General features: G+C 38.4%; 3 protein-coding genes across 5 annotated transcripts; 1 reads left to right on the top strand and 2 right to left on the bottom strand.

The window, feature by feature from the left end:
* Positions 1-1,065: 1,065 nt before the first annotated feature.
* Positions 1,066-7,338, bottom strand: dhrs9 (dehydrogenase/reductase (SDR family) member 9). Of its 2 annotated transcripts, none has more exons than XM_005723440.1 (5): positions 7,191-7,338; positions 4,483-4,799; positions 2,579-2,837; positions 2,332-2,495; positions 1,066-2,033 (listed from the first exon to the last, which is right to left on the bottom strand). In XM_005723440.1, exons 2-5 carry the CDS (start codon positions 4,793-4,795, stop codon positions 1,810-1,812), a joined length of 960 nt encoding a protein of 319 aa, XP_005723497.1. In that variant the 5' UTR covers positions 4,796-4,799; positions 7,191-7,338; the 3' UTR covers positions 1,066-1,809. The 2 variants fall into 2 exon arrangements, with proteins under 2 accessions (XP_005723497.1, XP_005723498.1); XM_005723441.2 differs by lacking the exon at positions 7,191-7,338 and adding an exon at positions 6,955-7,057.
* Positions 7,339-12,210: 4,872 nt separating this feature from the next.
* On the top strand, positions 12,211-20,854 carry abcb11a (ATP-binding cassette, sub-family B (MDR/TAP), member 11a). Its single transcript, XM_005723646.1, has 27 exons — positions 12,211-12,259; positions 12,377-12,392; positions 12,480-12,528; positions 12,670-12,911; positions 12,957-13,083; positions 13,516-13,649; positions 13,744-13,915; positions 14,026-14,150; positions 14,221-14,395; positions 14,485-14,598; positions 14,687-14,797; positions 14,873-14,998; positions 15,086-15,289; positions 15,376-15,546; positions 15,634-15,823; positions 16,582-16,663; positions 16,748-16,856; positions 16,949-17,110; positions 17,207-17,311; positions 18,404-18,565; positions 18,663-18,866; positions 18,950-19,191; positions 19,276-19,432; positions 19,526-19,723; positions 19,827-20,033; positions 20,340-20,486; positions 20,604-20,854. The coding sequence occupies exons 1-27, from the start codon at positions 12,211-12,213 to the stop codon at positions 20,802-20,804; spliced, it is 3,981 nt and encodes a 1,326-aa protein (XP_005723703.1). The 3' UTR covers positions 20,805-20,854.
* Positions 20,855-22,476: 1,622 nt separating this feature from the next.
* LOC102199128 (glucose-6-phosphatase 2) lies at positions 22,477-24,773 on the bottom strand. 2 transcript variants are annotated; one of them, XM_005723437.2, is made up of 6 exons: positions 24,483-24,773; positions 23,953-24,021; positions 23,765-23,874; positions 23,578-23,689; positions 23,384-23,505; positions 22,477-23,293 (listed from the first exon to the last, which is right to left on the bottom strand). In XM_005723437.2, the coding sequence occupies exons 2-6, from the start codon at positions 24,000-24,002 to the stop codon at positions 22,779-22,781; spliced, it is 909 nt and encodes a 302-aa protein (XP_005723494.1). In that variant the 5' UTR covers positions 24,003-24,021; positions 24,483-24,773; the 3' UTR covers positions 22,477-22,778. The 2 variants fall into 2 exon arrangements, with proteins under 2 accessions (XP_005723494.1, XP_005723492.1); XM_005723435.1 differs by lacking the exon at positions 24,483-24,773 and having other exon boundaries at positions 23,953-24,170.
* Between the last annotated feature and the right edge of the window lie 41 nt (positions 24,774-24,814).

Raw genomic sequence — 24,814 nt, 5'->3', positions numbered from 1 at the left:
AAGATTAAGGAACTGACCTCCCAGCCCATTGTTCCTTCAGTGGGCTGGTTTCAGTCATTATGCAAATGTACTGTTTATAAGATCGGGGAAACCTGCAGTCGAAACGCTTCTCCCACAAAACGCTACGTCCAGATGAACAGAATCAACTTTTGGAGATTTAATCAGCATATTTGTGATCACAGGTTTACTGACCTTTCATGTGTTACTTTTTACTTCTGCTTTACCAGATTTCATATGGTAACATTATGTTATCCTAGAACTCATTCGAGAGGGGAATATATGAGGGAGCGGATGTGGATCAGGAGGTACAGCAGTTCATCTATTAATCAGGAGGCTGGTGGTTTGATCCTTAGCTCCCCTGGTCTGCATGCTGGAGTATCGTTGGGCAAGATACTAAATCCTGACTTACCCCTGATGAGTGTGCATGAATGTTATGCATTAAAAAAAAAAAAAAGTGTATATGTGTGAGTGAATGAAGCTTGAAGTGAGAGAGTGCTTTGAGAACTCAAACTGAGCTGATAAGCACTAGAACTACAGCCCATTTATCTGACATCTGTTAGCTCAAACTACAGGAAAATGCTGCTTAGAGCTCACGATTATAAAAGACTTACAAAAAACTGGATCATTACTTTTCATAGACACTCAGCGATATACTTGAACACTAAAACTGTAAAGAATTATTCACTGGTACCAATGTTTTTTTACATTGTGGTGTGAGAGATTTTATTAAAAGATCTTAATCCAGTCCTCTTTGTTTCTCACACGAACATGTAGGAATAGGAAGTATGTAGTTGGAAAAAAAATGTGTACGATTTTGGGCATTTTCTCAATACATTTTATTTGATTTGTGCACCAATTGTGTTTCATTAACATAACCCTCTGAAAACTCAAAGCCAAACTATCTGCATGTTAGAAACTAAACTATGGGTAAACAGATTTTTAAAAACATGACAATTTTCATTCATCCACCAGATGGCATCAGATCTCATTAGGCCATCTACTGAAAGTAAAATGTAACAAAAAAAACCAAAAAAAACCAAAAAAAAAAAAAAAAAAAAAACCACATACAAAAATAACAAAAGGTTTCAATCGAGCCACTCCTGTCAAGTCTGCCAATTAACTTAGTGTAAAATAAATAAACAGGCAATAACTTATCCAGACGCTAGCTGGGCTAGGTGATCACAATGGGTACCAAGAGCCAAACAGCACAAATTTAAGCACCACTAAATGTACAATAGTAGAACAAATAATAATCATAAAAATAATACAAACATACCATGGTTACAGCTTTAGATGTTTCTGCTGCTTCACCCCTGGGAATATAAATTAACTGAAAGGTGCTTTCTACATCAAAACCTGGTGCTGAAGGTGAAGTTATGTAACAAGTCTGCAGAGTCATAGTCCGATTTAACAGGAGGGTCTAAAAGGTTACACGCTTGGGCTTGTGTAATACACTCAGAGTGCATGAGCCCTGGTTTTGATAACAGCACTCCCCTTTCAACTGAAATCAATTGTGAAAGCACAAAATCTCTGACTAAAGGTTACAGAGCACACTCTTCGATATGTAGGACGAATACATGTTAGGAGATGACACAGCATTCAAGATTATTACATGACTTAACACAAAGTTAATTGTCAGTGCTCAAAGGTTTCTTCATTACCTGACATGTACTCTTCTGAGTGCAGCTCTATTAATCAATTAAATAGATGTAATAATGTCTAGAGTCATAATTATCGTAAGAAAATAAACACACGCCCATATAATCTTCAGATTAGCCCAAAATGCTTCACTGACTGACGTGACAGAAACTACAGCGCAGATATTTTGGGTCTGGGTTTACTTTTAATTAAATACGTGTCTGAGAGCCAGCTCGGCATGTACGACATCGGCAACCAGAGGAACTTGGCGTCCCACCCGGGGGAGTAGCGAGTGCGTGGATAAAGGGCAGAGATGGCGTGCTCCATACAGCTGACCACCTTCATCAGGTCCCCGTCTACAATCTGCCTGTACCTCTCGTCCAAGTGCTCAAGCGCTAAAAAGAGAAATGTTTCACACATGAGTTCTGTAAAAATGATTCAATTCAATTAAAGGACTAATGATCATCAGTCGGGATCATAGGCAAGATTAATGCAGCTGAAAAGAGTCCAGAAAGCTTCTGGTGCACGAAATCTTGTCTGCTGCATATTGATTCTGCACAGTCACATGAAATGAAGAGATTAAAGTAGATACAATGTCAGGCTGAAGATGGAAATGAGTGCAATGGATGAACAGCTTGAAAACATAATGCATCCAAGTAAGTCTTATCTGTTAAATGAAATAAAGCATCTCACTTGTGTCCAAGAAACCATGCCCGTAGTCATCTTTCACTTCCTGAGGTAATCTTTCCCAGAGCTTCATGAAGTTATTCTTCAACATAGCTGTGTCAGTCACGTTTGTTTTAAAGAACCCGGGCTCAATGCATAACACCTTGACTCCAAATGGTGCCATGTCGATACTGAAACACAAAATGAGATGCTGCAAGTCAGCAGACTCACAGGGTACGCATGTACAGGCTCGAAAAGTCAGATGTGCTCTCACCGGAGGCTGTCATTGAAGGACTCCACTCCATACTTGGACACACAGTAAGGTCCGCCGAATGGGCTGATTCGACCACACACACTGGCGATGTTTATCACCCTGCCTTTGGCCTTCTTGATGAGGGGGAGGACACTCAGGGTCACATCGATGACACCGAGCAGATTGACTGCTATCATAGGTTTGAAATCTTTTACGGTGAGCCAGTCGTTGGGACCGGACGGCACTGAGATTCCAGCGTTGTTCACGACGGCCCAGAGGCCTGAAGTAACACAAACCCAACAACAAGAAGCACAATGAGAGCCACAGTACGGACACACAAATCCCTGCTTTGGACTGCGTGTTATAATCATTAATGTTGAAATATAGTATACCATAAAAACAGGGTCACATGAGAATTGGGACTGTTGTTGAAGGCTGGAACAGTAAGATTAACTAATTTATACTCAACGTAACTTTATCTCCTTACAAACTGCTGTTGGAGAGAGTAGATGTCAAAAATATTCCCCAACTGTGGCCCTTGGGAAAACTCAAATGTCGTAACTTTTTAAAGTCTTTGTGTTATTGCTGGGAGATATTGTTTCTGGGTCATTAACCCAGACTGATTGTGAAATCATAGCAAACCACTATTAAGAACATTGTGTATTTGCTTCTCATTTTATGTCATGTAGGCCCACTTTAAAGTGATAAACATGCTCTGCCGGTTTCTAATCTAGACTCAATTCCATGAATCCACACTTTGAAAAAAATCACTGATATGAGCAGCTAAGCATCTACTACAATAAAGTCAAATGATTTGCAGATACACTTCACTTTCCACTGCATAACATTAACTTCTCAAAGCCAGTTTAAAAATTGGGCTCAGAACTTTGTTTTCATTTCCCAGGTCTGATATTCAATTAAATTAAATTTATATAGCCCCAAATCACAACAACGGTTGCCACAAGGTGCTTTATATTGTACAGTAGATCCTATAATAGATACAGAGAAAAACCCAACAATCATATGACCCCCTATGAGCAAGCGCTTTGGTGACAGGGGGAAGGAAAAACTCCATTTTAACAGGAAGAAACCTCCGGCAGAACCAGGCTCAGGGAGGGGCGGCCATCAACCATTAAAACAAGCCCCAAACCCTAAAATGACTGGAAATGAGTTAAACAGGCTGGCTCTTCCTGCAGGCACACTACAAATCCAAACACTGAGTCATTAAATACATTAACCCTTTTACGCATAGTGGTCACTACAGTGGACAGCTATTCAAAGGCTGTTTTCTTGTCTTTGTGTCAGCGTTGGTGGTATACTTGCACATAAATACAACACAGTGTATATTATTTATTTGTTTGTCAAATTCACAAGTCAAAACATATGTTGTCCACCGAAATTGACATGTAAAAAATTCTTTGAAAAGTACATGCTTTTAAAAAAAATGAAGTTCAAAAATATTTTTTTCGTGCCTAAAGATGAATAAAAACACTAACATAATGAGATGTTCTCTTTGCTTCATTGTTCTTACAGTTCAGTTGTTCAGGGTTTGTTTTATTTTCCTTCATGCTGGAATAAACAGAGTGAGTTTAGCTGGGTTATTGACTATACTGACAACAGATAGGAGTATACAGACTGACACAGTCCTCACTGTGAAAAAGGAAGGCCTTTACATTGAGTTTCAGTCTTGTTCACATTTTATTCAAGAAAACAATACTGAATAATTCTTTCATTAGTATATTTATTCTACTCACGCCTGTCTAAAGCAATTAAAAATTACTGTGATGGACTACTTTTGCGATAAAAATAAAGAAATGACTGTGAAAACAGATGAATTGCCTTAACAGCCACTTTAACTAATCCTGTTTTTTCCTGGCATGTAATCCAAATATTTGACATTTAAGACTTTACACTGAGCCACTCACCCTTCTGTCCAACCAGAGTCTTGATGAAAGCTGCCACTTTGCTCACACTCTCAGAGTCGGCGACGTCCAGGTGGATGGTGGTCAGTTTGTCGGAGGAGACCTTCTTCAGCTCATCCTCACCCTTCCCGGTGTAACAGCCTGCAATCACGCGGAAGCCCAGCTTGTCCAGGTGTCTCGCCAGGAGATTACCAAACCCGGAGTCGCAACCTGTGATGTACACATACTTGTCCTCCTTGTTGGAGACTCTTTTGGTTTCTCTGTACCAGCGATAAACGAACCAAACAGCCACCAGCCCGAGGATGTACAGAAACATTTTTCTAAGGTCAAGAAGAAGGTGGAACATTATTATTAGGTTATATTCAAATAACTTCGGGAACTTTTATACATATATATTATAGGTCATGGTTAAACGATTATGACAAATAGGTGTTGATGTGCAATAACATAGGAGGTTGAGCCAAAACCCTTAGCGGCTGTGTGAGGGGGTCAAAACTACGAGTGTAGGCTGCTGATAAATGACAGCTTCATGTGATGATTAAATCATTGAGATCAATGACAAGGTTCTGAATTGTGCCAGTCCGGTTGGCCAATGTGATTACATACCTTATTAGAATGACAGGGTTTCTAATAAGGTATGACTCTAAAGTCTTGACTTGTTTTCCTTATTTTAATTACTTAAAAGACCTGTCATATTTGAATGCCTACTCCATCATTCTTCTTTGGTTAACCGGCTGCTCTTTTGTACAAATACTCGTCATATCTGAATCTACTTTGTAAAGAAAACCAGCACTTGTATTTGCATTGGATGTGAGGAATAGACAGTAACGAAACCATGCTGTGATTTACGGATCATCCTGTCACTCCTGTTTGGCCAACCGTACACCTAATGCTCTTTTCTTCAATGAAGGAAATGACCTTACACCTACTCTTCTGCATATTCCTGTAATATGTTGTCTTGACTTTGCGCACACATTCACACTCCTATTTGTCATGCATAGTTTTACATCTGTAAACCATCTGAGCATGCTACTACAGGTTAACAACCTGCTGTGACTTGACACACTCAAGCGCCGTAAACATGCTTTACAACGCTCATGACGTGATGCCTGTGGGCTTGGCAGACTTCACAGACAACCAAAAAGACTAAACTTTTTGGGTTTGGGGTTTTTTTAGTAAATGAGAAATACTTTATTTGTGAAATTATTTAAAAATGCCCGATGATTAAAGTGATGACGATAACATCTGGCAGATGCTTCTCTCCCAGACTGATATCATGCATTATAGATGGTGACAGCATGTAGCATGAAGGCCTTACATATATACACAATGGCGCCACTGTGAGGGAACCTGTTAGAATGAAAGATTAAATCATCTGTTTTGACTACAAACACAATCAGCAACTGGTGAGACTGCAGACGGAAATATAAAGATAAACTAAACATCTGCAAAATGCAAAGAATGAGAGATAACACAAGGCTGTGAAGAATTTCACATATTACTTTGACGACTTTTACTGTCATTTGAGAAATGAGACAAAGGAAATGGCCACGAGAAGTTTTACACTCTCGTCTAGCGGATGAAGAAGTATTTAAATCATTGTGAGTAAATTTAGAAATATTACACTATAAAAGAAATTAGCACGAACATATATTTAAAGCTACTTTTGGGTGCTCTCTTCTTTCCCCAAAGGTGAACCATAGGAGATCGATCCACATGTTTGATCTGACACAGATTTTATGCTGGCTCTAATGCACCGCTGCCAGTTATCTGTGTTTCCCCCCAATTTTTGTGGATCCTCCTGGTCTTTAAACTAGTGAATGGTTAGGTTAGGTAAAGTACCTAAAGTAAAAGGCCGAAATTTGTGTATCATAATTACAACAATTTAGGTTCAGATTTATTTTTATTTTTCCAAGTTGAAAATACCGATTTTAAAATATGTTCCCCTGAGTCAAGATGAGGAAGTAGGAGAAATGCTTGAGTAAATGTACTAGTTGACAGGTTTATCCGGTGGAACAATGTACTAAGGTGGGGATGGAGGTGGGATCAGCCTGGGTGACTGGAGCTGGGTGTGGCAGGAATGCCCTGTGGGCTATGCAGGAGTCGCACAAGCTAATTAATTTTGAAAATCTGGATTCATCTTTATGTTAGATTTTTGGATCTAACATATCTGTAAAACACTGGAGGAATAACAAAAAATCTCTCTTAATGTTGTTCCACAGTGATATTCTCACACAGAGTCAAGAACAAGAAATAAAATTCAAATTAGTTAATTTCACAAAACAAAAAAAAAAGAAAAAAGAAAGAAGGAAAACAGGAAATAATCACAGTTTAGAAGCCGGGACCTGGGGGGTATTTGATACTTTTTCCTCAGTAAGATTTCTCTTAATAATACTCATCTTGACCCACACACTTCATTGATTATGAAATCAGTTGATTATCCGCCTCAGCTGCAGGTAGATTCAAAAGCCTTACCTGTGGTGGGGTGAATGCGCCTCACACCTTTGAACTGATCAGAATAAATGAGTAACTGAAGTTACTGGGTGTAACACTGAGCCAAGCCTTTTATCGCATTAACTTTAAATTCGTCACCTTTAGTTCACTTTCCCGCCTGTTATATAAAATATAAAATTTCAAGGCGCGGAAAGATTGATAAACTTCATATATGGAGTGTAAGTAAAAAAAAAAAAGGTTTTAAAAAAATAACTCACTTCCGTGTTTTCCAAAGTCAGTACATGAAATGAGACCTGCAGCGCAGCGAGGCATGAACCTCAACCGAAAAGAAGTAAGGAGCTCATTTTTCTCTCTCCTCTATTTAATTTGTTGGCAGTTCTTCGAAACTTCCGGGGATAGTGGTTGACTCTAAGGGTTGCCATGGCTGCGTGACAAAATGCACCAAAAGGGAGAGAACCCGGCGGCAAGAAGCAGCACAGCCAGTTCAGCGGAAAAATTACTGAACTGGCAACTTCAGCCGGAGCTCTGTGTTTTTTTTTCCACTGAAAATTGAATGAAGAGCGCCAACCCCTGGACACTAAATTTCTCGCTCAATTTTTATTTCACTTATTTCATTTATTTATTTATTTTTATCTTTTTTTGTCTTCAACTGTATCTTTACTGGTTCTTGATGTGTAGAGCTTGGACCTGAAGAAACACAAACCCATTCCGTTTCTTTATTTTATATGGAGAGAATGACCATAATCAGTCTATCAAAGTCTACACTGTTGCTTTTGTGTCTCACTGCCAGGAAACCAGTGGGACCACGGAAATTCACAGTTCCCATTTCAGAAGTAATGTGATAACCACAGCCCGCCTCCAGCTCTAACATACTGTACCAGTCAAGCAACGATATGTTAATTACTGAGCTTTGGGAGGTTTTGGAGGTGCATTTTATTACCGTTCAAGCTACAGTAGGCTGGTTTCCAGTCTGTGCTAAGCTAACCTAAACAGTGTTAAGACCCCCCCCCCCCCCCCAACCCCAAATATACCTGAATGTTGACATTTTACAGAAATGTCTTGTTATTTTTGAATGTGTGAAATATCAATAAAATTACAAAAAAACTGTCTGTATATCGACTAATGTCTAATATAAAATACCACAAAAAACTGTACTATGAATATATAGAATATATATGTTTGTTTGTTTGTTTGTTTTACATTTTTACGGATTTTTAAAACATTATCACACACAAAAAGACTGTAAAAATAAGAAAAAATGTTTAAAATAATTTCCCAAATATTTTATGTTTATTTAGAAGATAAAGGTGTTAATTTCCAGTTTTATGCCGTAAATGCATCTCTAAATTTGATGCATTGAGTGTAAAATGGCAAAAATAAGACAAAAAGAAAAAGAAATAAAGTTTCTGTAATTTTACATGAGTTTGTTCATTCAGATATGTTGTATAATGTAGGAGTTTGAACAAGGGTATAATTGTTTTCAATCTTCATATATTAGTAAATGATATTAAGGTGAGGGTGGTCTTAGCAAATCTAAGTAATAGCAGTACCAATCACCAATAGCTTTGCTATTGGTGATTGGTACTTGCTCACTGTCACCTTCAGTTGCATCTTTTGTGTCATAATGTAAAACTTTGCAGGGAAACCTTTATAGATACTTTTGAAAAGCACTAGTTAATGCAGTCTTGATAATAAACTAAGTTTTTCCTTCAGTGTTCCCTCCATGTAGTCTTTCAGTGTTAATTCTAATCATTTTTACTGCATCATTATTATTATTCCTGTTTAAAATGATTCTCACTTCTTTTTTAAGCAGTCATTTGTCTCTTTATGTTTATATTTAATTCAACAGCTGCCTTCAAGATAAAAGGAAAGATGATAAAGGGAAGAAGAACACTTTGAGCAGATGGCTGGCGGTCATCTTCCCCTAAGAAATATGTGAACCTCTTCTCATTTGTGAAGAGACTGGCATGCCAGCCAGTTCTGGTATTCTCTGAGGAATGTTGGTCAATTTGCATGGTGTTGGACTGTGAGCACAGGTTTCACTAAAAGGACTGGCATTGTTTGTTGTCTTCCTCTTTGCACAAAGACATTGGTCCCAAAGCTTAGTTGATGCCTTTCTTCAGTTCTTTCCTGTCTTCCATTCCTCATGTATTAGATTTTCTCTGTGCTTTTAGACAGAGAAAATCACCTTGCACCTATGTGTTATCCTGGTAGAGCTAGACTACACCTGCACTTTTTCCACAGCAAATCTTAACTGTACCTGTTGTCAATTGCACCTAGATTGAAAAATAACAGGTGTCCAAACACCTTTGAAGTGTCTGCAGCACCAGGGAAACTTGCCATGTTCAGCGTGACTCTAAATTTAGGGTTTTTCATTTCAATTCTGTGTGTTTGTTATGGTTCATTAAAAGCTATTTAAAAAGAACAGTTTTGTTTTTTTATAGCACATTATTATAAAAGTTTTCTGATGTGGTCTATTTGTTAACAAAATGAAGTGTTGGGGGACAGGAAGTAAGTGTGTCCTAACTGTTTAAGACTTATCATTGTAAACATTTAAATCTAAAGTACAGTAATTATTTAAGAATATTTGATAGCAGGTGTTCATGTAAGATTAATCACTGGAGCTCTGACAGCCCCGACCTTCCTGTGTTATTATCATTCACCTGTGATGAGAACAATCAACAATAAAAAAAATTAGTATAATCAGCTTTAAAAATTAGCACTAGAACATTTAGTGCTTGGCTTTTTCATTCGCTCTCACTTGTACATTGAAGTTTATGAATAATAAAAGTTTTGTGAAGACAATTTTAATGACTGTTAATAAAGGACAGGGATCAAAATTACACAATGATGTTGTAAATTACAGACTGAACTCTTACCCATAATGAATGTCCCCACGGTCATTAAACCCTTTTTACAATCACTTATGATAACAACCTAATACATTTGTATTATTGTGAGAAGTTTTCTGTCGTTTTCTGTTTGCTACCAGAATTAAATGTTGAGGCACAGGAACGAAGTGTGTCCTTATGGTACAAAGCTGATGTTATAAAACACAATATCATCATTCAAGTGGTTTAACAGCTGCAGATTTCTTTAAACTATCAAATGTTTTTAAGGACAGCTAAAGCAAACTCAACAGTATTAATGTCATATTGCAGTAGTATTAAGGCATTATTACACAAAGTAAAGTTAGTGTTTCATTAAGCTCAGCTCTTTCAATATTGACATTCATAAGTAATTACTCGATAAGCTCTGTAAATAACAGTATACTGTAATTACAATAACATTTTCTGGATGTAAGAAGGTAAATCCATTAACTTTTTGCTTGAACACGCATAAAAACCTATTATACTGTTCATATAATCCAAAATGAACAGTAAATGCTGTATTTTTAAACCCAGTTACTAATTTAATAAAATTATTTTGACTTTTGTTTAATGTGTAGATATATATATTTTTACATTAATTATGGAATAAAAGTTTTAACACAATTCTTTAAAAACAATTACACAATAAAGCTCAACTAATAACAATACATTTTTGGAATTTCAGGCTCCACTGATTTTACTAGATGAGTGTTTGACCACATTATGGGGTGATTTCATTGTTTTTACACGTGTAGCTATATTTTATTAACAAAGCCTGTTTAAATTAACAAGATTTCATGTAAATATAAAGCTAAAACAAGTGTATTTTAATGTTTTATCTCGTAAAAATACAGAAATTTTCTGTATTTAGGTATTTTTATCTGATGGTAAATTTCCATTATTTCATAGTCTTTTCCAGGAGCCTCAGCCCCATATTACTGTTTATTTAAGTATTTATCATTTCATCATTATGTTTTACACTAACAATTACATTATTTAAAGTATTTAAACGTTTAAGAATAGTAGCTGTAAGTGTAAGTTGGGTAAGAGTGTAAGAACACAGGAGCTCTGACGGAGTGGAGCCCTGTCCTACCTGTGCTATTATCAATCACCGGTGTTGTGAACAATAAGCTGCTGTAAAGCAGGAGCAAATTCCAAAACCAGGCCCTTCATCACATCCCACAAATGCTAACCCCTATATCCTCACTCCTTCCCTGAGATTCTGCTTATTTACAAGGATTTGTTCTTCCAACCTGAGATAGAATTGTGTTTGTTATGACGTATCAACACTTTTAAAAATCAAAATTGGGGAAGCTCACACTGCTACCAAAACAGTTGCAGTTATGTAAAGGAGACAGGTGGCTAACAAACATTTAAATGTATTCTAATGATGTAATTCATATAAGCATAACCAGCTTTAGAATTAGCAGTAGAAGAGTTTGTAATTAGCTTATTTCTTCGCTCTCACTTGTTCATTGAAATTTGCAAATAATAAAAGTTTTGTAAAGAATTTTTTTAATGACTGCTAATGAAAGGTGGGGATCAAAATTTCACAAAGACACAAATTACAGACTGAACTCCTACCCATAATGAATGTCCCCGCGGTCATTAAACCCTTTTTACAATAACTTCTGATAACAAGTTAATACATTTGCCTTAAAGGATGTTTTCTTTCCTTTTTCTTTCATAACCTTATAATTTCTGAAAATGTTAGAATTTGTTCTTAAAATAAAGGAATCAGCCTAGAGGCAGGAGGCATAAACTGACTTCACTTAGTTAAAATTTGTCTTGTAAAGACTTGCAAATGCCAGCAAATATTGCTGACGTTTATCAGTCTCATGGAGGAGTAGATAGTATAAAAGGGGAGGCATAGGTTAACCTGAGTGTGAGATAGGACATTCCTCTGAAGAACCTCGGCGTTGTTGGTGGGTTTCGTAAGAAAGCAGAGATTCGCCAAGAAGTCCAGGTATGTGGATTCTGATACACTGATTTAAGACCCAGAGTGGTTTATTAAACCCATTAATACTTATTCATGTTGTTTGTTGTGTTTTAATCTTTTATCATTTATATTGGTATCCTGACCTGTGCAGAGTAATGTGCTGCTGAAATATTTCCCTTGTCCTTTGTATGTCCAAGCAGCTGGATAAAAATTGAAAACAATGAACAAGACAGCACGATAAAAAGAAGTTAATTCAACCCACATGCTATCAGCTTGTCTGAAATTATTGAATTCTCAGCAGATCATGTCATCCTTTTTCCTGTCTGTTTGTGCCAATAAAATACAGTGTAACTTGCCTCATTTACATTACATTTAAAGTATATTAAGTTACACTGATATTTATTCCAATGTTTAACTTTTCTATCCACAGAAAGTAAGTATACAACTGCCTGAGTCAGAGCGACAAAAATGAAGAAGAAGGTCAGTCTTACATCACCCCCACTTGCAGATAAAGAAGGTGAGTGAGTTACTTTTAGTGGGAAAAAAGGACTAAATATCATTACATATATCTTACTAATAGTTTTGCTTAAAAAAGCTAAGCAATTACTCTAATTATAATTTCCCTTCTTTTCAGATGACAGTCAAAATGGGTAAGTTTGGGTTGGGAGACATTAACATGCTATGTGTTTGCAGTTTTTCTGTCATTTACAGTCATAGGTTATTTACATGTTTTACAGGGAAGAGAAGAAAAAAGAAAATGCTCTGAGTGTTGGATACTTTCAGCTGGTAAATAATTTTTCCATGACTCTATAAAAGCTTGTTCTTTTCCTTACCTTTGCTCTTGAATCATCAAAAAAAAAAAAAGGTAGATAAGCACGAAACATTCTTTATTCCCACAAGCACAAATCCACAATTTCCCATTTTCAGTTCCGATTTGCCACTTGGAAAGACATCGTGATGATGGTGGTGGGGAGTGTGTGTGCCCTTGTACACGGCGCAGCCTCACCGCTCATGCTCCTCGTTTATGGCATGATGACAAACACATTTGTGGATTATGAGCGCGAGGTCCAAGAGCTGAAAGATCCCAACAAGACTTGCAACAACAATACTATTTACTGGGTTAACGACACCGTGTATGAAACGGATGAAAACACCACACTCTACTGCGGGTAAGTCATTTGTTTATTCCAGATGAGATTGTTGCTACAGTAAAGAGTTATTGTTGTTACTGCTACTCATTTTTGTTCTCTTGGTAGGGTGGATATTGAAGCACAGATGACCTTGTTTGCGTATTACTATGTTGGGATTGGATTCGGTGTTCTGATTGTTAGTTATTTTCAGGTAAGTATGCATGTTACATACTCAGCTTTAATTTTTGATTCTTTTTTGTCGCTTCTGGTGAATAATTTCAAACATCCACTTAGCACTCAATTTAAGACCATTTATTATCAGCTGTTGGCCTTTGTGCTGTTAATGAGAGAGGATATTTTTAACACGGTCATCTCAGGCTCATGGCTGTGTAAGAACAGCATCCCCCCTCCATGTGCTGCTCACACCTTCTCAATATAAAGGGCAGCCAATCAGAAGAAAAGTTTCCTGAAAGGGAAAGGTTTGTTTCAGGTTGTGGACGAACTGATGAGCTGCACCAAGAACCAGAATAAGGAGTAATCCTGAATTAAAGAATAAAAATATGGAGTTTGTTTAAATCCTTTCTGAAAATGCATGGCTTGTGTCTGTATAATGTGATGTCTTTTTTTAAAAATCACATTTTAGATTGCATTCTGGGTGACTGCGGCTGCAAAGCAAACACAGAGAATTCGAAAGACCTATTTCAGAAAAGTAATGCGAATGGAGATCGGATGGTTCGACTGCAACTCTGTGGGTGAACTAAACACGAGGATATCTGAGTACGTTGTGTCTCTCTCTGCCTGCTGATCAGCCTGTTATCACTGTTTTGCTCAACATGTTTTTATACATTCTGTTGCTTTTTTCTTTTTATAGCGATATCAACAAGATTAACAGTGCCATTGCTGATCAGGTGTCTATATTTATTGAGAGGATCTCTACATTTGTTTTTGGCTTCATGGTTGGGTTCATTGGTGGGTGGAAGCTGACTCTGGTGGTCATAGCAGTGAGCCCTCTGATAGGTATAGGTGCTGGACTGATGGCTATGGTAAGCGTTTGATAGTCAGTTGGCAGTTGGTGGATAGATACCTTTTTTTCTGTTATGTTTAAGCTTTGATATGTGTTTATTTTATGCATTTTTCTTCCTGGTTCCTGCAGGCTGTGGCCAGACTGACAGGACGAGAGCTTAAGGCCTATGCAAAGGCAGGGGCCGTGGCTGATGAGGTCCTGTCATCCATCAGAACGGTAGCAGCTTTTGGAGGGGAGGAAAAAGAAGCTGAAAGGTATTTTGTAGTACAATATAAATGCTAATACTTTTATTTGTAATGATGCTAAAATACAAATTTTGCACAGGTATGACAGAAACCTTGTGGAAGCTCAAAATTGGGGAGTTAAAAAAGGAACAATCATAGGAGTGTTTCAGGGATACCTGTGGTGCATCATTTTCCTCTGCTATGGTCTGGCCTTTTGGTACGGATCTAAACTGGTCATCGACACTAAGGAGATGACGGCTGGTACTCTTATTCAGGTATGAAATGTTAAATTCTAAATGGTAATACTCTGTAGATTACACAGATGGAAAACTGCTGACTTTTAATGCTGCTGTGTTTGTTTTAGGTTTTCTTTGGTGTACTCATGGCAGCAATGAACCTTGGCCAGGCCTCACCGTGCCTGGAGGCCTTCGCTTCTGGTCGCGCTGCTGCAAAGAGTATCTTTGAGACAATTGACCGGGTAAAACCAGCTAACTTACATAACCAGAAGACCCAAATTAGTCAATGTTAAAATAATGAATAAAGTTTATTTGTTGCTACTTTCACAGGAACCGGAAATTGATTGTTTATCAGAAGAAGGTCACAAATTAGACAAAGTAAAAGGTGATATTGAGTTCCACAATATCACTTTCTACTACCCATCCCGGCCCGACGTCAAGGTAACATTCTTTGCTTGATATTTGTTCTGTCATGTTTCAGTTTTACACGCACTGAAAGTCAACAACCTTTTTCAGATTTTAGATAATCTGAGCATGCAGATCAGAGCAGGAGAAACCACCGTATTTGTTGGACCAAGTGGATCTGGAAAGAGCACCACAGTCCAGCTCATTCAAAGGTTTTATGACCCAAAGGAAGGAACGGTAACTATCTGAGAAACTTTTCAGACACAGGCAATGAGATGTTTGGGGGCTTTGTTGTAACGTCTTGTAATAAAATATCCTTCTTAGGTGACTTTGGATGGTCATGACATCCGTACTTTGAACATCCAGTGGCTACGATCTCTAATTGGGATTGTTGAGCAGGAGCCAGTGCTGTTTGCTACCACCATTGCAGAGAACATCCGATTTGGTCGACCTGGAGTAACCGTGGACGACATTATCCAGGCGGCAAAAGAGGCTAATGCCTACAATTTTATTATGGAGCTACCACAGGTACATTTAAAAATGATATACAGCACAATTGCAGAAGTTACAGCAGTTTTACAGTCATGTGCTGTAATTTTACTCTTATACTCCAGAAATTTGAAACTATGGTGGGTGAAGGTGGAGGCCAGATGAGCGGAGGGCAGAAGCAGCGTATTGCTATAGCTCGTGCGCTCATCCGAAACCCCAAGATCCTCTTGCTGGATATGGCCACATCTGCCCTGGACAATGAAAGTGAAGCTGTAGTCCAGGAAGCACTGGATAACGTGAGCCATTTTTTATATTTCATACATTTTGACTTCATTAGCATCTTGTTTAGTGGACTGACACCCTAATAACAACCATATCTGCAGGTGCGCACAGGCAGGACGACGATTTCTATAGCTCATCGTCTTTCCACGATTAGAAATGCAGATGTTATTATAGGATTTGAGCACGGGCAGGCTGTGGAGAGAGGAACACACAGCGAGTTACTGGGGAAGCAAGGCGTCTACTTCACTCTGGTCACCCTGCAAAGCCAAGGCCAAACCAACACAACTAGTGGTAGGATTCATGTGGTCTGTCAGTTACTAGATTTGGACTTTTGGTGCAAGAAAATGAAAATGCGTGGATCAAAATTTATGGTATAATCTTCAAATGTTAAACAAAATCAAATGCCCAAATATGTCCAGAATATGATGTAGAACATTTAAACTAAATTTAAACATTTAAATTTAGAACTAAATTTAATCTGATAGAGAATATGTTCCAACCTTTGGTGATTTCTCAAATTCATTTTGTATGTTTTTCCCTGTTGAAGACATGTTTACCTGGACTAGACAGAGATTGTCATGCACGGTTGGAAATTCAGGATAACAAGTTGGCTGCCTGTTGTTTGTCTGATACAGTTAGAGAGTGTAGTTGCTTTACATTGTGATGACGCATAATTAAAAGTTCTGCACCCTTTACATCATGTACACCTCCTATTGTGCTGTTCTACATTATCGCATGCAAATAAGACCTTCCTGCCTGGTTGAAAGAGCACATTTCAAAGCTCTCAGTCACATAGCAACATAGCAAAAGGTTTGGGCCTTAGGTTGTTCATGACACTTACAGCTTTGGCGCTGTGGTGCTGTCTTCGCCATATGTAGCTTAAATGCCACAAAAGAACTGGACCTATGCTTATGCTGAATTAATGGCTTCAGTCAAGGCCAAACATTAAATGCATTTCAAAGGGGAAATCCTTTAAAGTATGTTATAGTTATTTCTTGTGTTTGTCAAATCTCAAAGGAAACTTTAATGCTTGATTGTTTTACTTCCAGATGTGATCAGTGAAGCTCCTGAAGAAGACTTTGATCTAAAAGCAGGGGGGTTTAGCCGTGGAAGCCGTAGATCCAATAAAAGGTACAGTAAGTCCACTTGAAGGAGATCATGAGAAAAGATCATCTGTAAGAAAATACTTTGATATTCTCTATATTACACCTGCAGGAGCTCTCTGCGGCTGCGATCTTGGAGCCAGTTGTCAAATGACTTTGTCCCTGATGCACTATCAGGCAGCCTCAAGATTGCTACGGACACGAATATCAAATCAGAAAATGTACAGAGATTCCTCTCGTGCTATGTAATATGCCAAGACAATTAATAACTGTTCTATGAAAAACAATGGTCCTTACACATATCTTTTAACAGCAACAAAATGATGTGGAAGAACATGTAGAGCCTGCTCCAGTTGCACGTATCCTTAAGTATAATCAGCAGGAATGGCCCTACATGCTGCTTGGCTCACTGGGAGCTGCGGTCAATGGCTCTGTCAACCCCATATATGCCATCTTGTTCAGCCAGATTCTTGGGGTAAGAGCTGTTCTCATGAAGAACGCATGTCATCTTTTACATGTACAGCTGGTTTGAGCATGGGCTAAAATATTTCACTGGTATTTGTTTTTACAGACTTTTGCAATTCAGGACTTGAATGAACAGAGGAAACAGATCAATGGGATATGTGTTCTGTTCTGCATCGTGGCCGTGGCTAGTTTCATTTCACAGTTTTTACAGGTATGCTGTTGCAATTTTAGACATATTAAAAACAAAACATAATCTAGAATAGCAGTTGTGGAGAAATTGTTTATGTCTCTAGAAGAAGATGAACTGCAATAATGTGATAGGTATGACAAAAATGAAGAATTATACAGGCGACATGTGAACAACGCCTGCCTTTCTGCACATGTTCTACATGTGTGTGGCTATCTGATGACTGAATTGCCTGCGCGTGCCATGAAAGCAGTCATAACAGAGTCAAGATAGCTAAAACAGGTGGGGCTTGGCAACGTGGGTTTTAATTATACTGTGGTTTCTTTACTGCACAGAAGCAAAGGCAACATAAATACCAAAAAATAAATAAATATTGGTAGCGTTATTAAATTAGAGTGGAGCAGAGTAAATCTTTAATGTACCAGTGAGGGGACATTTGCTTTCCACTCCAACAGAAAACACACAAACACCATTCAAACCACAGTACAAGATCCAAAGGTCTGACATTGTCATCATAAATCGGGTTCATTAAAAGGACTAGATGTTACAATCCCTGACAATGCATTGCTTTAAATGGAGAAGATCTTGGGGGATGGCTGTTATGAGGAAAAGCAGCACAGAAACTTTACCAGCGGCACACATTGTTGTGTGCCTCAACTTTCGTTCTTTTACCCAAGATAATCTGCCATTTTTCCTTGGTTAGGTTTAGGGATTAGAGATCTGATCTAAATTATCATATTAAAATTTGGGACACATTGTCAGTAGTGGACCTTGGATTCATCGGGTGTTTCGGCCATTATCACTAGACACCCTCATCCAAAGAGGCCCTGCCAGGGTTGATCAGGCCCCGGAGTGTGTCACTGGTTTATGTTAAAGGGCCATGGGAAGGGAAAAAGGGCCATAATTTTTCTGAAGAAGGTTAGCAGATTGGATAAAATAGGGTTAGGGGTTATCTTACAATATAAAATGCCTTGAGGCGACTGTTGTTCTGATTAGGCGCTGTATAAATCAATTTTAAAATGAACTGAGTACAGAGTAATGGTAAGAATCAATGTGTGGTTAGAGGGTCAATACTGTATTTTATGGCTTTTTTACAGTTCACATTTAATATTACAGGGATATTCTTTTGCTAAATCTGGAGAGCTTCTGACGCGCCGCCTGAGAAAAGTGGGCTTCCAGGCCATGTTGAAACAAGAGATTGGCTGGTTTGATAACCCTATAAACAGTCCTGGAGCTCTGACCACCAGACTGGCCACAGATGCATCCATGGTTCAGGGGGTAAGTAGGAAACTACAGGATTGTTTTCACAGTTTGGTTTTACAATTAAAATCTTGTTTTTTAAATATTTTTTAACATGCTTGAATAATTTCTGTAGGCAACGGGATCCCAGATTGGCATGATTGTTAACTCAGTGACCAGCATAGGAGTCTCTTTCATCATTGCCTTCTACTTCAGCTGGAAATTAACATTGGTAATTTTGTGCTTCCTGCCGCTCATTGGGCTGTCTGGGGTATTCCAAGCCAAGATGCTGACAGGTTTTGCAAATGAAGATAAGAAGGCAATGGAAGAAGCAGGTCAGGTAAGCTCATCTTCCATTTTAATATCACACCAGTACACAGGCAGCTTTGAATTTCTTGCGGTTAAGTGATTTCTCTCCCACAGGTATCCAGTGAGGCTCTTGGCAACATCAGAACCATTGCAGGTTTGGCCAAAGAGAGCTCATTTGTGGATTCGTATGAGCAGAAACTTGAATTGCCTTATAAGTCTGCCAAGAAGAAAGCCAACATCTATGGGCTCTGTTTTGGCTTTGCTCAGTGTGTCATCTTTTTGGCTTATGCTGCTTCATTTAGATACGGAGGCTTCCTGGTCAGGGCTGAGGGTCTGCAATATATGTTTGTTTTTAGGTTGGTAAAAATCTTGCTTTTTGACATGTTCAACTTTGTGATGTGATTTCCAAACATCAACACTGTGGTCATGTGTTTCCCCAGGGTGATTTCAGCAGTCGTGATCAGTGGGACAGCACTGGGCAGAGCTTCTTCGTTCACTCCAGATTATGCCAAAGCCAAAACTGCTGCTGCCCAGTTTTTCAAATTGTTGGACAGAGTTCCTAAAATCAGCATAAGCCAGTCAGATGGAGAGATATGGGTTGGTGAATGTCAATAACTGTACATTGAAATGGTTCATGAGTTTTAAGATGTAGCCCGTGTTACTTTTGTGAATCTTGTCATCCATCTTTAGAAAAACTTCAGAGGAGAAATAAATTTCCTTAATTGCAAATTTACTTATCCGACACGACCGGACACCCAGGTGTTGAAGGGCCTCCGTGTGTCTGTGAAGCCCGGGCAGACTTTGGCGTTTGTTGGGAGCAGCGGCTGCGGGAAAAGCACAAGCGTTCAACTGCTGGAGAGGTTCTATGACCCTGATGAAGGACAAGTGGTGTGTGTTGACTGATTTAAATGTTAATTTCAGATACACAAAATGTATTCAGTGTGAGCAAAACCATTCGCTCTGTTGTAACTGTGTCACCTTTTCTTTTCAGGTGATTGATGGCATCCCATCTCATTCAGTCAATGTGCCTTTCCTAAGATCTCAGATTGGGATAGTGTCCCAGGAGCCAGTTTTGTTTGACTGCAGTATAGCTGAGAACATACAATATGGAGATAACACCCGCAGTGTCAGCATGGAGGAGATTATTGAAGCTTCTAAGAAAGCTTATCTTCACGACTTTGTGATGACGCTTCCTGATGTGAGTAGGACTGAAATGACTTGAAATGTCCGGTCAGTCATTTTTTGATTAAAAAGAAAGCTGAGTAAGCGAACTAAGCATAAATTCAGAATTAAAGCTAAATTGAATGTGACGTTGATTGCCTGTAGTTCCTTTTAGAAGGTAACTGGCAGAATGTGCAGACAAGCGTTTTCCAGATGCTAAATGCACTTAGTATAGGTTTACTATCCTAAAAAAAATCAAACAAACACACATTTTAAAGATGACTTGTGGTGAACTTAGAGTATAACTTGCTGCTTTTTACGCCTCTCTCTTTCAAACTGGTAGAAATATGAGACTCAGGTTGGTGCCCAGGGGTCGCAGCTGTCAAGAGGACAGAAACAACGCATCGCTATTGCACGTGCTATTGTCAGGAACCCCAAGATCCTGCTGTTAGATGAGGCCACGTCTGCCCTGGATACTGAAAGTGAAAAGGTATCTTTTAAGTCCTCTAATCTAGTCTTTTAAATGAAAGTTTGACAAAACATCCATATCATATATCCATGACACACAAAAGGAACTCGCTGATGACAGAGATTTTTTGTCCTGCAGACCGTGCAGACTGCTCTGGATGAGGCAAGAAAAGGACGAACCTGCATCGTCATCGCTCACCGGCTGTCAACCATCCAGACTGCAGACATCATAGCTGTGATGTCTCATGGAGCTGTCATCGAGCAAGGCACACATGATAAACTCATGGCCAAGAGGGGCGCCTATTACAAACTGGTCACAACAGGTGCTCCGATCAGCTAGAATTATTTGAGCTTGTTGTATTTACAGAGCCGTTTAATTGCAAACTTGAACCATTTGGAAAATCGTCCCTCATATCCTGCTCATTTAAATGCACAACTTTACTTTGTTTTCATAAAGCTCTTTTTTGTATATTTATTTGCCTGTAATGAGTGTTTATAAATGAAGAAGATGAGGATAAAGACTTTTGCATGTATTAAGCCACGTTTGTATCACTGAACCACAGTTATTGTTTTTTTTGTTTAATATATATATATATTTTTTAAAATTGTATAATAATACAATCATTAAAGTAATCTATTTCTAATGTTTTGGTACGGCTTTTTCTTACCAAAATATCAACATTTCTCTTCAGTTTAAAACAATACATCTTACTGTATTGTTTTAAACTTCACATATAGAAGTTATTATGGATATTTAAGCATCTATTTTCTTCTACTCAGCTAGTTCATGTGACGGTAGCATGGAGTCCATCCTAGCTCCCAGAGAGCAAAAGGCAGGGCACACAGTGAATGTGTTATAGGTCTACTACAGGGCTAATACAGAGAGATAAAGAACCATTATCACCTACAGCCAATTCATTGCCAATTAACCTAACCCAGAAAGAAGGCCCCATCTGGGAAACGTATTTGAACCCAGGACGGTCTTGTTGTGGCACAGCAGCGCTAACCACCATTTAATTGGGACCTTTGGACCTTTTGAGGTCAGAAAGAGTACTTTATCTGTAAGGAGGAAATATTTTGCTCATGGGTGCTGAAATCTATTTTTTTTTTCATTTTATATTTAAACATAACCAATAACAGAGGTCTTTATACCTAAAGCAAGTTCTCCTTTAAATTGTAGCTGTATTGAAAGAAAATTCTTTTCTTAGGCAAATTAGTTTTCATAAATATTTATATTAACTATGCTGGAGCTGGAGTGGACAGAGTTCAGGCTGCTGAGTGGTTCTCTGTTGCTGCACCCTCAGTACCAGTTGATAATAAAGCACCCAGGCACACAGATGTTTCTTCGAGCTGGGCTTAATGAGGAGCCTACGCACTTAGGACAGTTACATAATTCAGAGCCAGCCTCAGGTGCCGCTGGATGCTAAGCAACCCGGGATGGTGGAGAAAAACGTGGAAATACGTTCTGCTGGGGAGTTTACCTAATCTGCCTAATCTAGTTACATCACAGCTTCTGTTCTGCTTCACTTATTTTGGCTGATTAATATCTAAGTTTTCCTGAAGAGAGCTACAAGAGATTATTCAATGCATGCAGAGCAAGCTGTATGTCCATACATTTAAAGTGCTTAAAAACTAAAAATGATACTTTTATAACTGACATTTCTGACATGATATAAATATCGATAAACTGTCATTTCTGACAATCTAAAATTTCATGTTCTTTCATCTGAGCTGCAGTGGTAAGGGATCTTACTTGTTATCTATCTGACTTTTACACAGAACTGATGGGCTAACAGGTCACAATAAAATCTGGAGGTCTGATTTTGTTTCAGGCTGTTGTGATGTAAACTGTCAAAATGAAGTTTTCAAAAACCATTTGTGCTCTAATTTGTGTGTAACCTCTTAAACACGGACGTAAACCCTAAAAAGGATGGATATTCGTAAGGAAAAAATGGGAAAACACTTCAGGCAAAAGCATCTCCTGAATGATTCCAGGGTTGTATAATGTCCCAAAGAAACTCTTTAATAAGAAATTGAACAGTCTTTACAGTTATTGTGATTTACATATAAAACAAACACCATAGAATGGACTCAGGTAAGCAACAGATCAAGCAAATGAAAATTTCAAAACATGCTATTCAAACCCACAAATGCAACTTTTTTAAACATACACTGTTTCAGTCTCGTGTGATTACCTCCATAATACACTTACATATTTACACTTGTTTGCCAACACTACCATTCAACCTTGCTGATATCCTTGATCAATAAGTGTTGGGGGTAATATTGTAAAACTTGAAAGCTGCTCCCCAGTCTAAGCTAGCTTCCTCTCTTCATGCTCTCTGATGAGCAAATTAACACAGTAAGGAATAACAGCAACCACACCGAGAGGTATTGAAGCACTTTTACAGAACGACAGTATATAAAACAGAGCCTCATTGTGAGTGGGCATTTTAATAAAGTTGTACAGTTGCAGAAATGTGAGCGTTGCAGTCACGCACATGAGTTTAAACATACTTTTGCAGCCGTTCTTCCCTTTGCAGCTCTGAACGAACATCTCAGAGTTCACTGCCAGGCCCAGCCCAAACAAGGCTCCCAGGTTTCTAACCAGACCGGCAAAAGGCGTTGTGTCGAGATGGATCCAGTCTGGGTTAGCGCACCACTTCTTGGCTTTGCTGACTGACCACATGGGATCGATATCCAACAGTTTAAAGAGCAGATAAAAGCAAACAGCGAAAGAGAAAAGAAAAATGTTGGTTTGGAGGTAAACTTTCAAGCTTGCATTGTAGACTGAGGGGATGTGATCAAAGGCCTCAGCAATCAGCATGCCTACACATTAAAGAAAGAAAAAAGGTCTTTAGTCTGAACACAAAACAACAGATATATCAGATATTTTTTTGACAGCAGAGTGGAACACACCAGTGAAAACACCGAGGATAACTTGATGTGGAAAGTGTGTTGCAATAAAAATCCTGGAGATGCAAACACTTATCTGAATGACCCAGAAAGTCATCCACAAAAAGGACCTCAGAAGACAAAACCTGTAGGAATAATACATATTAAAAAAAGACAAGACAACTAATTTAACTGTAAAGATGTATATAACCTCTCACCTTTGAAAGCTGTGTACAGATGAGGCGCGGGAAGGCCGAGCAAAATTTAAAGCAGAAGTGATCATCACATACCACACGCATGATGAGCCCATGGCGTGACCAGATGGACTGCCTGTTCAGAAAAACATTAAATAAAGTTTTCTACACTTTAATAGTTTTAAGTACTGACTCGTACATGCATACTAACCTGGCCCTGTTTCACAAGTTATATGAAACTGCTCCAAATGTGGTTTTGAATCATTGTGGTAGAAGGGTGTTTCTTGCACCCACCAGTATGGTCGGTGCCCAAATAAAATCCTGCAAAAGAAAATATAAGAATAAAGTTCAGAAATACATAAAATAAAGATACAAATGCTAACCTAAGAGTAGGTTTACCATTTAAAAATAAGGTTGAACCAGTCTCCAATGACAGCCACCCAAATCATCTTGGTGCCAACATTGTGACTGAGATGGAACCAGAGAGGGAAATAAACAGAGAAAATATTACGAGGGTCACCCACTACTGACACAAAATCAATGAAGTCATGGTATTGCCAGTAGTTGTTCTGCAGGTACTGTATAACCTGCACACCAAAGCTGTAGACAAAATCCATGTGGTTCCCTATCTATGTACACAACTGCAACAGCTTCTTCTTCAATGCCAGCTAAAGCACCGTGAGTCCTTTCCTACCTCAGGAACTTTATATCAACCTGGTATCATAAATCATTAAATGAAGCCATGGCAACAACTGCAACATCTTTGCTTTGAACCCAACATAAAATAATGTTGCCATTAGGGCTCAGCATTTTAAGACATGTTACAAAACTGTTTACACCCTGAGCATGTAGACATTAGATTTTTCACAGAACATTGCTTTTACAATTGTTAAATATTAGCCATTGTACACACGAAGAAAGACAGTTACACGTAACCTGCTGGATCCTTTCAGCCTCATTAATATTCTCATTCTCAGTGAACGTAGCAACAAAATGAACTTCCTATAATGCTGCAAGAGAAAAACACAGCCCATCTGGCATCTGGCACAGTAGAGTTCACTGAGTACATCTGTTAGCATTCAGCTATCTTCCCATTCTAATCAGAGCACAAATACTGAAAAAAGTATAATGTTGTTTTATATAGTTTGGACGGAATATCGGATCCATCTGAACTTCCACATACTGACCACAAGGTGGGATATCGTTTCAGCAAAAAACATCCTGAAAACATTATATATATCATTTTAAATATAAATTTAGC

This window comes from Pundamilia nyererei, unplaced genomic scaffold (genome assembly GCF_000239375.1).
Source record: "Pundamilia nyererei isolate P.nyererei 1_Seehausen unplaced genomic scaffold, PunNye1.0 scaffold00009, whole genome shotgun sequence".
Classification (NCBI taxonomy): Eukaryota; Metazoa; Chordata; class Actinopteri; order Cichliformes; family Cichlidae; genus Pundamilia; species Pundamilia nyererei.
This window is presented reverse-complemented; position numbering and strand designations above follow the sequence as displayed.

Excerpts from the sequence above, each read along its gene's own strand:
- abcb11a (XM_005723646.1), top strand. The coding sequence starts at position 12,211 with ATGAAGAAGAAGGTCAGTCTTACATCACCCCCACTTGCAGATAAAGAA. Across the intron at positions 16,857-16,948 it reads CGAATATCAAATCAGAAAAT|CAACAAAATGATGTGGAAGA; the intron begins GTACAGAGATTC and ends ATCTTTTAACAG. Across the intron at positions 20,487-20,603 it reads TGGATACTGAAAGTGAAAAG|ACCGTGCAGACTGCTCTGGA; the intron begins GTATCTTTTAAG and ends TTTGTCCTGCAG.
- LOC102199128 (XM_005723435.1), bottom strand. The coding sequence starts at position 24,170 with ATGGATTTTGTCTACAGCTTTGGTGTGCAGGTTATACAGTACCTGCAG. Across the intron at positions 23,875-23,952 it reads TTCAACCTTATTTTTAAATG|GATTTTATTTGGGCACCGAC; the intron begins GTAAACCTACTC and ends TTTCTTTTGCAG. Across the intron at positions 23,294-23,383 it reads TATCCTCGGTGTTTTCACTG|GCATGCTGATTGCTGAGGCC; the intron begins GTGTGTTCCACT and ends TTTAATGTGTAG.
- dhrs9 (XM_005723440.1), bottom strand. The coding sequence starts at position 4,795 with ATGTTTCTGTACATCCTCGGGCTGGTGGCTGTTTGGTTCGTTTATCGC. Across the intron at positions 2,838-4,482 it reads GACTCTGGTTGGACAGAAGG|GCCTCTGGGCCGTCGTGAAC; the intron begins GTGAGTGGCTCA and ends GTGTTACTTCAG. Across the intron at positions 2,034-2,331 it reads GCATGGTTTCTTGGACACAA|CGCTTGAGCACTTGGACGAG; the intron begins GTGAGATGCTTT and ends TTCTCTTTTTAG.